Raw genomic sequence first — 15,864 nt, forward strand, 5'->3', positions numbered from 1 at the left:
TCTGTCATCTCACATCCTTGGAGAAGCTTGAAGTTCCCTTTGTGCCTCCAGGTAATTCTATGTTACCTTTTATGATTATACCTCAGACCCCCACTCATTCCCTATCTTGTAACACTGCCCTCAGCAGGATCTAAGGTGAGTACACATGGATATTTTCTAGCCTGGTAAGACCAGTTCTTTTCTTGCCACATCTTGTCTAGCCACTACATAACACTTAAGAAACCAATGCTAAGAAGGAGGCTATATTTAGAACTAGTTTCACATTTCCCATAAACAGTCATCAGAACTAATTCTATCCTGACTCACTTCCAAATTTATCTTAAACAATCACTGAAATGGATGGTCCCTCACCAAAAGGGAGCCCATGATACTGCCAGGCAATCCTGCTATGGTTCCTGATCCTTTCACCTTCTTTTCCCCCTGGGTGGTTATTTCACATTTTTCACCTCCTACTTCCGAGACCTCCTTCTTACCCTCACTTTGCGCCCCTTTTTAACTGCTGAGAAAATTGCTTCTGATTGCATAAAGTGAATGTCCACAAACTCCCCAGCCACATCCACTAAACTACTTAAGTCTGAACTCTGCTCTCATCTCACTGTCTATGGATTTGCTGTCCTTTTCCAAAGCCAATCTCTTCATTTGGATCTCACATCCCATTCTCCTTTTGCGTTCTCAAAAACATTGCTCCAATGTTTCTCTTTCTACTGCATCAACAATTTTTCCCTTTCTACTGAATCATCCCCATCAGCATACAAACATATTGTAATAGCTCTCATCTTAAAAAAAAAAAAAAAAAGTCTTGTCACCCTTGCTTGATGGAAGCTTCGGCTCCATTTTCCCCCTGTTGACCCCAAAATTTCAAGATCTGATTTTACCCACTGTCATCAGTTCTTCTCTCTCAGTTTCTTTCTATCTCAGTTTTGTCTAAATCTGGTAGTTAATTCTAATTTCCTCATTCTATCAGCAGTGTTCAAAAAAATAATTTTTCTCTCTTTCTCAAAACACTGTACTTACACTGCTCTATTTAAAATGGATAACCAACAAGGACCTGCTGTATAACACAGGGTACTCTGCTCAGTTATGTGGCAGTCTGGATGGGAGGGGAGTTTGGGGGAGAATGGATCCATGTGTGTGTATATATATGGGTGAGTCCCTTCGCTGTCCACTTGAAACTGTCACAACATTGTTAATCGGCTATACTCCAATATAAAAAGTTAAAAACCAAAAAACACTGTCGCTGTTGTTGTTGAGTTGCTGTCTTATCTGTCTCTCTTTTTGTCTCCCATGAAAGACACTGTACTCATTTGCTTTCATGAACCACACACACTGCTGGTTTGCTTACCTCACCAGTCACCGTTTCTCTGTCTCCCTCACTTTCTTCTTTGATTGACCTTTAAGAATTAGAATATCCTGGGATGCTGTCTCAGAACACTGGCTCTTCTTTCTGCTTTCATGTCCAAGGATGCTAGTCCAGGGCTCTGACTTTAACTACCATCTACCCCTGGTTCCCAGTGGAGGTGATTTTGCCCCCCAGGGGACATGTGGCGATGTCTGGAGACGTTATTGGTTGTCATGACTGGGAGCAGGTGCTACTGGCAGCTGGCAGGGAAAAGCCGGGAACGCTGTTGAACCTCCAAAAATGCACAGAACAACAAAATGAAAACACCCTCCACAACCACAGAGTAGCCAGACCAAGTGCCAAGGTTGAGAAATTCAGGTATAGGCAATCTTCTTTGAACTCTAGACTCACTCGTATGCCTGACTTCTCATTCATCATCTGCACTGGATATTTAACAGATAGCTCCAACCTAACATGTCGCAAACTGAAGTCTGGACTCGCTCTGCCTAGAAAACAGAACCAGAGATAGGATCTCAGCTTTAATGAAAGGCACGGTCCCCGAGCAGTGAGTGTAAGGGAAGAGGGAAGGATAGACTGCAAGTACAATGTGGCAAGTTACCAAGCTCACCACTGCTTCACGAGCCACGAAGAGACGCAGTTAGTCCTTGAAAAGAATAAAGAGAGAGGGCATTTACCTCCAGGCTTCATCCTATTTCAAGTCTCCTACAGGGCAACTCCGACTGGTCCATCGAGTCAGTATCTCCACGTGGCTTGTTGGTCACCTGGACCTTTTTGCCATCTTGAGCACTCCAGATTCCATGCATCGTTGTGTGGATGCATGGTCAACCTCACTGGGCAGAATTCTGCTGCCGGCACAGATCTGGCTGACCCAGCGGCCGCTGAGGCAGGGCAAGTGGCCACAGAAAAGGAAGAATGGTGAGGCGGGGAGACTCTGAGGAAAAGCCTCCATGGCCCAAAGCAGTCACAACTACAACACACCAGGTTTTCTGGTGGGACAAGTGCTCATTCTGGTGGGACAAGTGCTGTCCAATTCACTCCTCCAGGAAATGACATCACCATCCACCTGGTTACTAAGGTTACAGACCTAGAAGATGTTCTTGAACTGTTTCTTCATATCCGGAATCCTGCTATCTCTGTTTCCAAAATGTAATCCCATTCCTACCACTCTTTTCCCTGTGTAAGCCATCTTGCTTGGTGCTGCTCAGTAACCTCCAACCTTATGCCTTGCTCGTGAAAGTGAAAGTCATTCAGTCGTGTCTGACTCTTTGTAATCCCACGGACTGTAGCCCGCCAGGCTCCTCTGTCCATGGGATTTCCGAGGCAAGAATACAGGAGTGGGTTGCTGTTTCCTTCTCCAGGGGATCTTCCTGACTTAGGGATCGAACCTGGGTCTCCCTCATTGCAGGTAGATTCTTTACCGCCTGAGCCCCCAGAATAACCTTTAAAAATGGAATTCCCTGGTGGTCCAGTGGATTCTGCGCTTTCACTACCAAGGGCCCAGGTTCATATGCTGGTCAGGGAACTAAGATCCCATAGTTGTGCAGTGTGGCCAAAAAAAAAAAAAAGTCAAATCATATTATGTTACTTCATGGATCCAAGTCCTCCAATACCCTCCCATTGTGCTCAAAATAAAATGAAATATTCTTAGAGTGGCTTAAGAGGCTCTGCATGAGCAGGTCCCTGCCTGCTTTTCTGACCTAGTTTCTCCCACACTTTTCCTTGGTCACTTCTTTCTAGTCCTCTTTTGTTTCCCAAATATGCTGTGCTTGTCCTTGCCTTAGAATCTTTGCATTGACTCTCACATCCATCCTTCTGATCTTCCTGTTCTCTATCCTCTCAGTTCTTGAAGTTCTTTGTTCAAATGTTACCTCTGCAGAGAGACACTTCTTATCCATGCACACCTATATTTGTCACTTTCTATCCTCTTAAATTTTTTTTTTTTTTTTTACCTAACAGGGTTTATTTGTCTTTTTAAAATTCATTTTATTGAGGTATAGTTGTGTAACTATAACAATGTTGTGTTAGTCTCTGGTGTACGGCAAAATGATTCAGTTATATATACATATACATATAGGTAGTTTTTCATATTCTTTTCCATTATGGTTTATTACAGGATATTGAATATAGTTCCCTGTGCTATGGAGTAGGACCTTGTTGTTTATCCATCCTATATATAATAGTTTGCATCTGCTCATCCCGAACTCCCAATTCATCCCTCCCCATGGCAACCACAAGTCTGTTCTCTATGTCCGTGTGTCTGTTTCTGTTTCATAGATAACTTCCTGTCTGTCACATTTTAGATTCTGCATATAAGTGATATCATATGATATTTGTTTTTCTCTTTCTGACTTACTTCGGTTAGTATGATAATCTCTAGGTTTGTCCATGTTCCTGTAAATGGCATTATTTCTTTCTTTTACCTGGCTGAGTAGTATTCCATCTTATATATCTAGACAAAACCATATATAATTTGAAAAATACACCACTTCTATGTTCATCGCAGCACTATTTAAATAGTTAAGACAAGGAAATAGCCTAAGTGCCCGTGGACGGATGAATGGATATTAAAAATGCCATTCAAATATACAGTGGTTTGTTTGTTGACCGTCTCTTCCACAAGAATGTGAACGCTGAGAGGTCTGGGACCTCATGTCTTAGTTATTACCACGTCTTCAGTGCTAGAACTTGGCTGACACATAGCTGTTCTGGGCTGTGCTTAATTGCTCAGTTGTGCCCTACTCTTTGTGACCCCATGGACTGTAGCCCACCAGCCTCCTCTGTCCATGGGGATTCTCCAGGCAAGAATACTGGAGTGGGTTGCCATGCCCTCCTCCAGGGGATCTTCCCTACCCAGGGATCGAACCCAGCTCTCCTGCACTGCAGGCAGATTTTTCACTGTTTGAGCCACGAGGCTAGAGCTAAGCAAATTGTTGAATAAATTAACATCTTCAAACCCTTACCGATGGCAAGGTTGCATCCAGTGAGTTCCTAGCTCAGCAACTTTCTTCCAATTCCTTGGAGGTCCAGACCAGTTCTAAAGACATCTGCCAGGGACATTGAAGACTTCCTGATCTTATTGCGCCCCCTTATTAAACCCTGGATTTAGAAATCTGGGACCTCCTCCAGTCTGTAAATCTCTTATAATAAGTAAACCTCCCAATGCTGAATCAGTGCTAGTGCATCCACAGGAAACTGGGGAGATGACAGTCTTAGAAACTTTAAAAGGAGAAGGCGGGGGGTGCTACAGGTTAAGGGAGATACAAGAGCAAGGTAGGAAGCCCCTTATTGCTAGGAGATGGTCAGAGAATGTTTATCAGGTCTAGTAGTAGGGTATTTGCTCTCAGATAGGGCTGTAACAGTACTAGCAACCATAGCTGCTGCAACTAAAATAGGTGTGTGTGTGTGTGTGTGTGTATGTGTGTGTTTGTTGGTCGCTCAGTCCTGTCCAACTCTTTGCGACCCCATGGACTGTAGCCCGCCAGGCTCCTCTGTCCATGGGATTCTCCAGGTAAGAATACTGGAATGCGTTGCCAGTTCCTTCTCCAGGGGATCTTCCCCACCCAGGGATCAAACTAGGGTCTTCCCACACTGAAGGCAGATTCTTTACCATCTGAGCCACACAATATTTCAATGCAGAGCTTCGTGGGTTTTTTTTCCCCCTCAATAATTATGCAATAAGGTGGAAAGGAAAGGAACTGCAGACTTGGTCGGATACAGGAGTGTGTGCTTGGAAGGTGGGGAAAGGGCAGCGCTTAATTTGGAAAGGAGGGGTTTAACAGAACCTCATTGTTTGTAAAAGAAAAGCTGGGATACGCTCCTCCGGGGGAGTGGAAAGAACAATACTTATTTTCTCTGAAAGGAAAGCTGGAGTTGGTGGGTGGGGAGCTTAACTAGTTTGGTCCCCAGGATTGCTGCACCGCCTGGGTAAACTGGCAGAGGCCCCTGCCTCTCTCACTAGCCACAATAGAGCGGGGAGGATGCAATCTTTGGCTCTGATTAAAGGGGTGGGTGGTGTAGGCGGGAGGCGTGTAGGCTGGAGGCAGCGCGGTGGCTGCGGTGCGAACGGGTGGTCCCTAGGCAGCCGCGGAGCCAATCGGCGGCGACTCCGGGCGCTCGCAGCCTCCTTGGAGACCCGGCAGCAACTGAAGTGCTCTAGCTGCTGGCTGCCTCCTCTCGCGCTGCAGGCGCCCAAGCGCAGCAGCGCCTTTGGGGGCGCAGCTGGAGCCGCACTCCGAGCGCCTCGCGCACGCCCCCGGCTCCCGCTCTCCCCCAGCGCCTCTGGGCGGACCCTTTCCCCGAGAAATGGCCAGCCTTGCAAAGTGGCCCTGAGAACGCCCTAGGTCGGGAAAAGAGGCTTCGGGAAGGCAGACGTGGGTGGGAGGTGGGCAAGAGACTCGCTTCTCGGATTCATTCCAATAAGCACCAAGTTGGCAGACAAGCCCGTAAACCCAAGAAGCCTTTGGTTTCCCCTAAGTCACATTCTCGGTATTTCAGAATAGTCTGATGGCCAGCAAACTTCAACTCCCGTCGTAGGTCAAAGAGGGACACGCTCTTAGCACCACCGCCTCTCAGCAGCGCGACCGAGATCAAACCCGGGTGATTTCCCCAACTGCAGAGCCCAAGTCCGCATCTTCCCCCCGAGGCCGGCGGGGACGGGCCGGGCCTGCAGAGAGCCCCCCCTGCGGGAGGGGCCGGACAGCGCGGCGAGACGCGGATCACCGCGGGGCTGCACAAACGCACGCCCATCCGAGGAGTTGTGCCAGGAACACAACCGTCTGCATTGCGTCGGACCTGAGCATTTCCAATGTGAAATTCCCGGGGAAGGTCGCGGCCGAGGAATGTGCGCGTGCGGGGCTGTGGACCAGAAGGGGAGGAGAACTGGTGGTCGGCTTTTCGGGGCCGGAGAAGGAAAAAGCAGTGCTGGCAAGGGTGGGAACTGAATGACAGCCACCCCCCACCCTCTGCCAAGCCACCCCCTCCTGTTTTCCATCTACCTCCTCGCTACCGCCCTCCCCCGCCCTCCCCGGCCCACGCCCTGGTGGGCCAATCGCTGCTCCGCATTCCGGGCGCTTTCTCAGGTTTCTGCTGATCTAGCAGCGCCCAGAAATGGACCGAGGGGACCCGCGCCGCAAGCACCCTGCCCCACTCGGAGCTGCGAACGGCTCCCAGCGCTCCGCGTAGCCTCGCCGAGGTCCGCGCGCGGGGGTGTGCTGGAGGCGGAGGGGGAGACCCGCGAGCCATGTAGATCCAGGCCCTAGCTCACTCGCCTTCGGGATCGAATCAAGGGCTCCCACGGTGCTGGGAGGGGGCGAAAGCGCTCCGTATCGTCATTCGCTTCGGAGCTCCGGAGAGGGTGGCATTTTGCTCTTCCGCTCCGCAGCCTCCGGAACTCCCCGCACACACAGAGAGACACAAGAGACACAGTGGCGTCTCCAGGCTGCCGGCCACGGGTGAGCATGGGGGTAGGGAATGGACATTTCCGCCGTAGCTGCCCAGTAAAGCAACTGGCCGACTGAAGGAAGCAGGACCAGGGGTGAGGGTGGCGCGCTGGCCCCGGCGCCCCTCGGATGCTGCGGCGGCCGCGGCTCGCGCCCGGGTACCGCAAAGCCGACCTGCCGCATTCCCACTCGGGCTCTCCGCCGACTCAGCACCTCCCCTGCGCCAAGTCGGCCGGCCAGGTAGGGGGGCTCCCCAGCTCGGGGCTGCAGAACCGGGGCTCGGGGCGACGGGTGGGAGAAGCTGGGGGTGGGGGTACGGAGATGCTGCCTGGATCCGGAGCTCCCCGCAGCGTCTCTCGGCGCTTTTCCGATCTCTAGTTTAACCGAGTTGTAAACACATTGGCGGTCGGGCATTGCATAGGGGAAAGTGGGGTGGAAGAGCCCCAAACTTGGATCTCGGGTGTCTGCGTGTGTCTGTCTGCGTGTCTGTGACAACCCTAGCCAAAGTCTTGTGCTTTCTGGAAAAAAAAAAAAAAAGCTAGAGGTCTGTGCTCTTCCGTGTCTGTGGGTCCGTCCCGTGTCAACGCTTCCTGATCTTCTGCCCCGTATCACTTTCTATTTTTCTGCAGCGTCCATCGATGGCCCCGGTGGGAGCTTAGAAGGCGGCGGGCGAAGAGGGCTAGGAGGGGGGAAGAGCCAAGGAGAAGCAGAAGGGGTGGCGGGCGAGGGGGTCCGCTGAGCCGGCTCCGCACCGGGTCCTAGGAAGGCTCGCGGAGGGGAGGGGAGGCCGGGGTGACCCCGAAGCCATGGCCCGGTCCGCTAGGACGGCGCTGCGTTAAGGCACCTCGGAGCAGGAAGACACACCAACTCTCCCCTTCCCGCCCGGAAAAGCTGCACCGGGGCGGCAGGCGAGAGGGATTCCAAACTGAGGAGCAGGCGGGGTGGAGGGGCGGGCCTCCAGGAGCCAAGTGGCTGACAATCTCCACCTGCCGGCTCGAAAGCCCCGCCCCTGGAGCGCCGGTGGGGAGGGCGCGCGGGTTCGCCACCCATTCCACCTCCCTCGCCCCTCCCCTCCCCCCCCCCCCCCCCCGGGCCGGTCCCCCGCCTCCCGCCTCCCGCCACCGTCTCCGCCCCCCACCACCTCCACCATGACGGTGATGTCCGGAGAGAACGTGGACGACGCTTCGGCCGCCCCAGGCCACCCCCAGGACGGCAGCTACCCGCGGCCGGCCGAGCACGACGACCACGAATGCTGCGAGCGCGTGGTCATCAACATCTCCGGGCTGCGCTTCGAGACGCAGCTCAAGACGCTGGCGCAGTTCCCCAACACGCTGCTGGGCAACCCTAAGAAACGCATGCGCTACTTTGACCCGCTCAGGAACGAGTACTTCTTCGACCGCAACCGGCCCAGCTTCGACGCCATCCTCTACTACTACCAGTCTGGGGGCCGGCTGCGCCGGCCGGTCAACGTGCCGCTGGACATGTTCTCCGAGGAGATCAAGTTTTACGAGCTGGGCGAGGAGGCCATGGAGAAGTTCCGGGAGGACGAGGGCTTCATCAAGGAGGAGGAACGGCCCTTGCCAGAGAAGGAGTACCAGCGCCAGGTGTGGCTGCTCTTCGAGTACCCGGAGAGCTCGGGGCCCGCGCGGGTCATCGCCATCGTCTCCGTCATGGTCATCCTCATCTCCATCGTCATTTTCTGCCTGGAGACGCTGCCCGAGCTGAAGGACGAGAAGGACTTCCCGGGCGCCGTCCACCGCCTGGACAACACCACGGTGGTTTACAACGCCAACATCTTCACGGACCCCTTCTTCATCGTCGAGACGCTGTGCATCATCTGGTTCTCCTTCGAGCTGGTGGTGCGCTTCTTCGCCTGCCCCAGCAAGACGGACTTCTTCAAAAACATCATGAACTTCATCGACATCGTGGCCATCATCCCTTATTTCATCACCCTGGGCACCGAGATAGCAGAGCAGGAGGGGAACCAGAAGGGTGAGCAGGCCACCTCACTGGCCATCCTCAGGGTCATCAGGTTGGTAAGGGTATTTAGGATCTTCAAACTCTCCCGCCACTCTAAGGGCTTGCAGATCCTGGGCCAGACCCTCAAGGCTAGTATGAGGGAGCTAGGGCTGCTCATCTTTTTCCTCTTCATCGGGGTCATACTGTTCTCTAGCGCAGTGTACTTTGCCGAGGCGGAAGAAGCTGAGTCGCACTTTTCCAGTATCCCTGATGCTTTCTGGTGGGCGGTGGTGTCCATGACCACCGTAGGATACGGTGACATGTACCCTGTGACAATTGGAGGCAAGATCGTGGGCTCCTTGTGTGCCATCGCTGGTGTGCTGACAATTGCCCTGCCCGTACCTGTCATTGTGTCCAATTTCAACTATTTCTACCACCGAGAAACTGAGGGGGAAGAGCAGGCTCAGTTGCTCCATGTTAGCGCCCCTAACTTAGCCTCTGACAGTGACCTCAGTCGGCGCAGCTCGTCCACTCTCAGCAAATCTGAATACATGGAGATCGAAGAGGATATGAATAATAGCATAGGCCACTTTAGACAGACCAATATCAGGACTGGCAATTGTGCCACAGCTAACCAAAACTGCGTTAATAAGAGCAAGCTACTGACTGATGTTTAAAAAGCCAAGCAAAGAAACTTTAAAAAGCCCCCTACTTAGCAGCTTGAAAGACTTAAAAAAAAAAAAAAAACCCCAAAATCAAACCAAACCCCGAGTGACCAAAGTCACTCTCTGTAGATACTTTACTAAGTAAGCTTTGGACGTTCCATTGAACTGTCGATGCATTGTTGCATTGCCAGTGTTGGGCATTGCCAATGTTGGGGGTGGAAAACCCGAAGATTTCAGGAGCCATGAAAAAATAAAAAGAAATTATTTTCATTTTATTAAAAAAGTGGGAAAAGAAAGTGTATTTTCTAAAACTGGTTTAAAATCACTCAGTCCACGAACTAGTCAAGGTAAAATAAGAATCACGTGCTTCCCATTTTTTAATTCTTGCTGGCTTCTTTAACTTTTTTTTTCATGTGACTGAATGAGAATCAGAGGATCGCTTAGAAATATCAAATGAAAATTTGCATGGGACTCTAATATGAAATCTTGGCAAACTGCACAACATATTTAAGACAGTGCATCAGATGTATTGTATGTAACATGATACACCAGCCAAAATGGGCAATGAACAGATGTTTTTATTTTGATCCACCGAACTGCATATTCCAAGGTGAAAAAAAAAAAATTACTTAAGACTGGTTCACCAAGCACCTTAGAAATCTGATACTGGTCCTGGTTCTGTAGGGATTTTTCCCTCTGCCCCCATTCTTTTCTGATTCAAACTCTTCTCTAAGAAACAGTGATAACTGAACGCAATTCATTGATCCATCTGCAGTGCTGCTAAGATTCTCAACTGCAGACACACCCAAAGGGTCTTTTCTCACAAGTCCTGCACCCTGACCCCCATCCTCCAGAACTGGATGTAAAACCTTAGCCTCCTTGTTGCAAGAGAGCACAAATGGAACTAAGTGTAAGCATGTTTGAATCTGATCCTAATTTATTTTATAATCGCATGCTGAGAACGTTAACTCAGACAATAGGGGATAAGCTTACTTAGGAATCGATTCTTCTACAAATAGATTCTTCTTCATTTGCATTCACCAAAAGTGCACTCCTTCATTTATTAACTCTTTTTATTAGTCAGTAAAGTACTGTATTTAAGTACCTATGTTAGTCAGCTGGGAACTACTTTTCAGAGCTCCAAGCATGTTCTCTTATTCAGCATTATGGCCGATTTGATTAAGGTGTACCTTGAATTAATTAGTGCATGATTCAGTTAATGTAAAAACGTTAAAAAAATAATAAAAATTATAAGTTTGTGGGATGAAGGGCCCAAAAGAAATAGTGGGTGGGGGTGGGGGTGGGGAGCACTTAGTCAATTTTCCTGCCTTTGCTCAGGGAAATGTCAGGTTTCTGCGCAGAGTTAGGCAGAGAGGGGACCAATATGCCCATCCCTTCAAGGGAAGCCCAGTTGAAAAACAGAGTGATCAAGGTATATATAGCAACACCTAAGGACAAGTATTCTTTCTAGCTAGAGACAAACACAAGCAAAACCAACAAACAAAGGTGCAATACTGCATGTTTTTTTGGTGCATTCTTGAGATGTAAATTAAAAAAAAAAAAGTTTCTCCATTGTATGCACCCAAAGCCGAGCTGATTTCCTTTGGCAGTCCTGATTTGAAGTCTGTAGGGACTTCGGCCGTCCCCCTGAGGCTCCCTGAAGAAACTCAACCAATTGATTTAATAGTTGCTTAGTGCCTTTATCCTGTACCCACAGCGAACTGCAGAAAGTGCCTCCATTAACGCAGCTGAGAAGTTATGTAACAGAAAGGGAGGGAGGGAGGGTGGGGGCACAGAGATTTTGCTTTTCCTTTTGCCACTCTGGCTGTCTCACTCCCCGCTGTGGGGACACCACGCCATCCTGCACCTCGTACGGCACAGACCTGCGAAGATGCCCTCTGTGACCATCCACTGGACTCAGTCCCCTTGGCAGCCTGACGTGGGATGGAAACTGGGGCCCAAGACCCATCTTCCAACTGGACATGAACCGTAAACTGGTTTTCTTCCTCTTTTCCACCAGAAGCCAATATAAACTCGTGGGGAATTTGTTTCCCACCAGGGGTCCCTCTGGACAAACAAGGCTTCCTCGGGTCCACCCTAGCGTCCTGGCATATTTCTGTCCTCCCCTCTGTCTGCGGCAGCACTTTGCCATATCTGATGGCCTGAGCTTTGCAGGCATCACTGTGGATGTAGGCACACCCTGTTCAGAGCAACCTTTTGCCGGCCTTCCCTCCTGGCCCGTCCCTCTTCAGCTATTCCCAAGGATGCTCCTATGAGAGTCCCACCTGGCGGTCAACTCGCAGGCTGAACATCTAACTTCTGTTGCCCCCTACACTCCATCCTGAGAACGGTGGAGACCCTGTGCTTAGCTGACAGAGAGCTTCACCGCCGGGGCCTCTGGAGGCCAGCAGCCGTCCATCGACGGGGAGGCACTCGTGGCTTTTTGAACGACCCGATGTGGAGACCCTCACTTTGCACTTAGCATGTGGCTGCCTGCCGCCCAACGCCTTTCATTCCTGTGCTGCTGCTTTCGGAAATACTACCTGTGGCTCCACCCCTCCCCTCCACCTAGGACGGGCAGTGAGGCAGTAAACCAAGAAACTGGAGTTACACCCAGGCCTGCTGACTCTGTGAAAGAAAAGAACGTGGATGTTTTCTTCTCCTGTGCGGCTTCTGTGAATCTGTAAGATGGACGTGGCACGCAGCAAGGAAGATGGAGGCCAAGAACTGCATGGCATCCGACCCTAGGGCACCCACCCTCCCCAGGGTGTTTCCTTGAAACTTGACTCATCCTGGCTTTTCCTCTTACCTGCTTCTAAATCTCCCACTGGGAAAAAAAATGCCAACCTCGTCCACATCTCCCGGGGCTTATCTTGATCTTTTTATTTAGACTTTGAGGTCTAGGACCCACCTCCCCCACCCTCAACTTGAAATGCTACACTCTGTCAACAGCAATAATCTGCCCGGTACTGTGGGGGATGGGACAGAAAATGAGAAAATGGGACCAGGACTGAAAAGATGCGCTTTGGCCGTGGGGTCCGCCTCTCACAGCCACATGCTGCCCGGGCTGGGTCCTTCTGCACGTGTTACAGGGAACAATGGTGCGTGCAGGGGACCTGTCCCCACCGGGATGGGAGGAGCTGACGGTAGGAGTGTGGGTGGTTTGGGGAAAATGAATGCTGCTTTTTTCATCTGTATGTAGCTCATCAAAACCAAGTGAGTAAGATGGAGGACAGGGCTTGTCTGTGTCGCATCAGCATGCAAAATTTGACCCAGCTCTTCCCCTTTGCACAGGGAAGAGCTGAAGTGTTTCTTGTGGACCTGAAGGTGCACTTAACAAAACTGCCTATTACGGAGTGACTATCTTTTCAGTTTCTTCCCTTAGGTTTATCTTATCGGGTTCTTTTGGTTTGGTTGGTTGGTTGGTTTTTTTTTTTTTTAAGCTTTTTGTCCCCTCCCTAGGTCTTGAGCTTTCATGGCTCATGTCTTGAATACTGGTTTTCTCCAGAAGGGGGAAGCCTGGTGACCTGCTCATAGCCATAGCTCAGCTCTTCCGGTGAATTGAGGCCCTAGTTTCATAGGGCAGCCGGGGAAGGGTTGGGTCACCCCTGGAGCTGTTAGGCAGCCCAGAATCTCCGAAGTGATTAACTCAGCTCGAGTGATCTGAATGAGAGAGACCAAAGACATCCGTTTCCTCAGATTCAAAGACAGAGAGTAGCTGGGAAAGCTGTGTTTTTTGCACCTCCTCTTTCCCTGCCCCTGTCTGTGCCCACAGCCCTCCCTCCCTACCCACTGGAGGAGTCGAATTCTAATTATCAGTTAAAACAGTTCATTGGGAGCTGTGTTAGTGGGTTAGCCTGGCAAAATCAAATCAACCAATAGCAGATTCTTCTCCTGGACTATGGCCATTGGACTGTAGTCATTTCTCTGAAATGAAATTCTGTGTTGGTCGGATTCCCCAGTGGAGTCTGGACTCACTTGAGAAGACATAAAAGATAGTGCATGTGGATGGTGAGTGAGGCCTAGATTTCTTAAAGTAGAAATTTGGCTTAGTCCATTAGGGCCTTCTTCATGTTGTTTATAGTTACCGATCTTTCAAATGAGTTAACCTCTGAAGAGCCAGGGGGAATGGTTTCCTAACTCTCCCATTTAATAGAGGAGACCTCAAAACACATGCTTTTTGAAAACTGAGTTCCTTGTTTGGCAGATGAGATTGAACAAAAAGAGAAAAAGAATTCCCATTTTCTCCCAGCCACAGCTTCCTCCTGGGAGCCGGGAAGACTGGTGAGTGATAACCATCAAGAGGACACAATTGTTAGAAAGCCAACAGCAAAACAGCCGTTTTATCTTTCCGCTTTTCCAAGAAAGGGTGAAGTCTTTCGATATTTCTGTTCATTTTCAGAAGACACACACAAATTTTTAAACCTGACACAACCCAAGTGAAGGGGCACCTCCGGAGGTGACCCCTCATCACCATGTGATGTATTAGTGCTCGTATTTATACATGGAATTTCAGGGTATACGTGACTATGTCCAGCACGACTCAGGTAAACCTTAGAAGAATGTACGTTACTTATCCTTTTTGTAAAGACGCGAACAGGAGCTGAGTTGTTACCCACAACTGTTCCCGTTACCTTGGGTCACTGTACGAACTCATTCAGGGTAGAGATGTCAAGTTTAGAAGTCTGGGGATCACATGCCGGTCTCTCTGCTCAGGCTAAAGGACCCTGGGCTTTCTTGGGGAGTCCAGGTGTATGTGAGGGGAGCCCTCAGGACTCTTAGCTTTAGGGAGATTAGCCCTAGTTGCAGTGATTTTCATAGGGGCTAAGTAGGAGTTAATTTTTTTATGACATGGGACTTCAAGGAGGAGGGAAAAGTTTTGCATCCAAATCAGAGAAGAAGAAATGGTGTGAGGAAAGAAAGCAAAATGAAACACAAACCCCCTTGTGAGGTATTCCAGGTTAAAGCTGTCTCCTTTCTAAAACCTACAGACACACCTTTCTTCTCTTTCCTGCACTGTTTAGAACTGTGTCATCAGCAGCTATAAGTAGAAAGCATGGGCTCTATATGACATACCTCTAATCTTAAAGTCTTACCAAGGTTAAAAATCCCAACGGAGTCGTCTTAATTTGAAGTGCACCATCAGGACAACAAACCACTTAAGCTTGAAAAAGCTCATTTCATTTCTTTGCGTTCGCTAGTTGCGGACACCTTGAGTTAATGACGTGTCTCATTTTCACCTACTGTGCGTTTCCCCTCCCCTAATTGTCTCATAGGTTGGGTAGAGGACACTGAATGTTATGAATCGAGAACCTAATTGAAGCGCATAGTATCCATCTATGCAATTTTACTTGCTTCTGTCACTTTATGATCTGTTCATATTTGGCATCAATTAAAGATAATTTTTAAGGATCTTATCAAGGAATGTCTCGGCTGGTTCTTTGTTTCTTGTGTAACTGGGCTTTGGGAGCTCTGTCTTGTGGGGTTCTCTTTAAATAACATGGTGAATCCAACATACAATGAAGTTACCTCATTTTCTTGGAGGGCTTCCCAAGTAGCTCAGTTGGTAAGGAATCTGCCTGCAATGCAGGAGACCTGGGTTCAATCCCTGTGTTGGGAAGATCCCTTGGAGAAGGGAATGGCAACCCACTCCAGTACTCTTGCCTGGAGAATCCCATGGACAGAGGAGCCTGGCAGGCTATAGTCCATGTGATCGCAAAGTGTCGGACACGACTGTGTGACTTTCACTTTCATTTTCTTGGAAATTCATGGATTGTTATCTTCTGTACAAGGGAATGCACTGGAGTTGAATTTTGACAATAAATTCACCATTGGGTCTCAGGTAGGATCCCAAGGAGAGGCTGTCAGAATTTGATTTGTGCAAACAGCAGAAAGAAAAAAAAAAATGAGGCCCAAGGGACTAAAGCAATTGATTAGATTTGCCTAAATTGTTTTTGATGTGAAACTGTATTCTTCATCCACAGCCCAAGCTTTTCAGGAAGGATAGTAGTGTGTGTATGTGTGTGTGTGTGTAATAGCACTGTGGTCTGACACCCAATACCTTTGTCGACTAAAAGGATGTACACCATGAGAGTTGCAAGTTGTTTTATTTGAGGCAAAATGAGGACTGCAGCCTGGGAGACAGCACCTCAGATAGCTCTGAGAGACTGCTCCAAAGAGGGAGTGGGGGAAGGTGAATATATAAGATTTTGGTGAAGGGAGTTCATTGCAGTCAAGCACTTACTTCACAAAAGGTTTTTCTGCTAATCACGGGGGAACTGATGTCATCATGAAGGGATTTAGTGCTTTTCTAGATGTTGAGGAGATGCAAGGATTGGGATCCTAAAATCTGTTCCTGAAAATATCTAACTACCTAAAGACCTGTCCTGCCAGGTTCCCTGGAGCACCGAGTGCCTCACTCTCCATCCTGACCTCCCTTCAG

The 15,864-nt window shown here is 49.4% G+C and overlaps 1 protein-coding gene across 1 annotated transcript; it reads left to right on the plus strand.

Moving 5' to 3' along the window:
• The first annotated feature begins 7,946 nt into the window (after window positions 1–7,946).
• KCNA1 (potassium voltage-gated channel subfamily A member 1) lies at window positions 7,947–9,568 on the plus strand. Its single transcript, XM_061124064.1, has one exon. The coding sequence runs from the start codon at window positions 7,947–7,949 to the stop codon at window positions 9,432–9,434; it is 1,488 nt and encodes a 495-aa protein (XP_060980047.1). The 3' UTR covers window positions 9,435–9,568.
• Window positions 9,569–15,864: the final 6,296 nt, after the last annotated feature.

Source organism: Dama dama, chromosome 22 (assembly GCF_033118175.1).
Source record: "Dama dama isolate Ldn47 chromosome 22, ASM3311817v1, whole genome shotgun sequence".
NCBI classification, from domain to species: domain Eukaryota; kingdom Metazoa; phylum Chordata; class Mammalia; order Artiodactyla; family Cervidae; genus Dama; species Dama dama.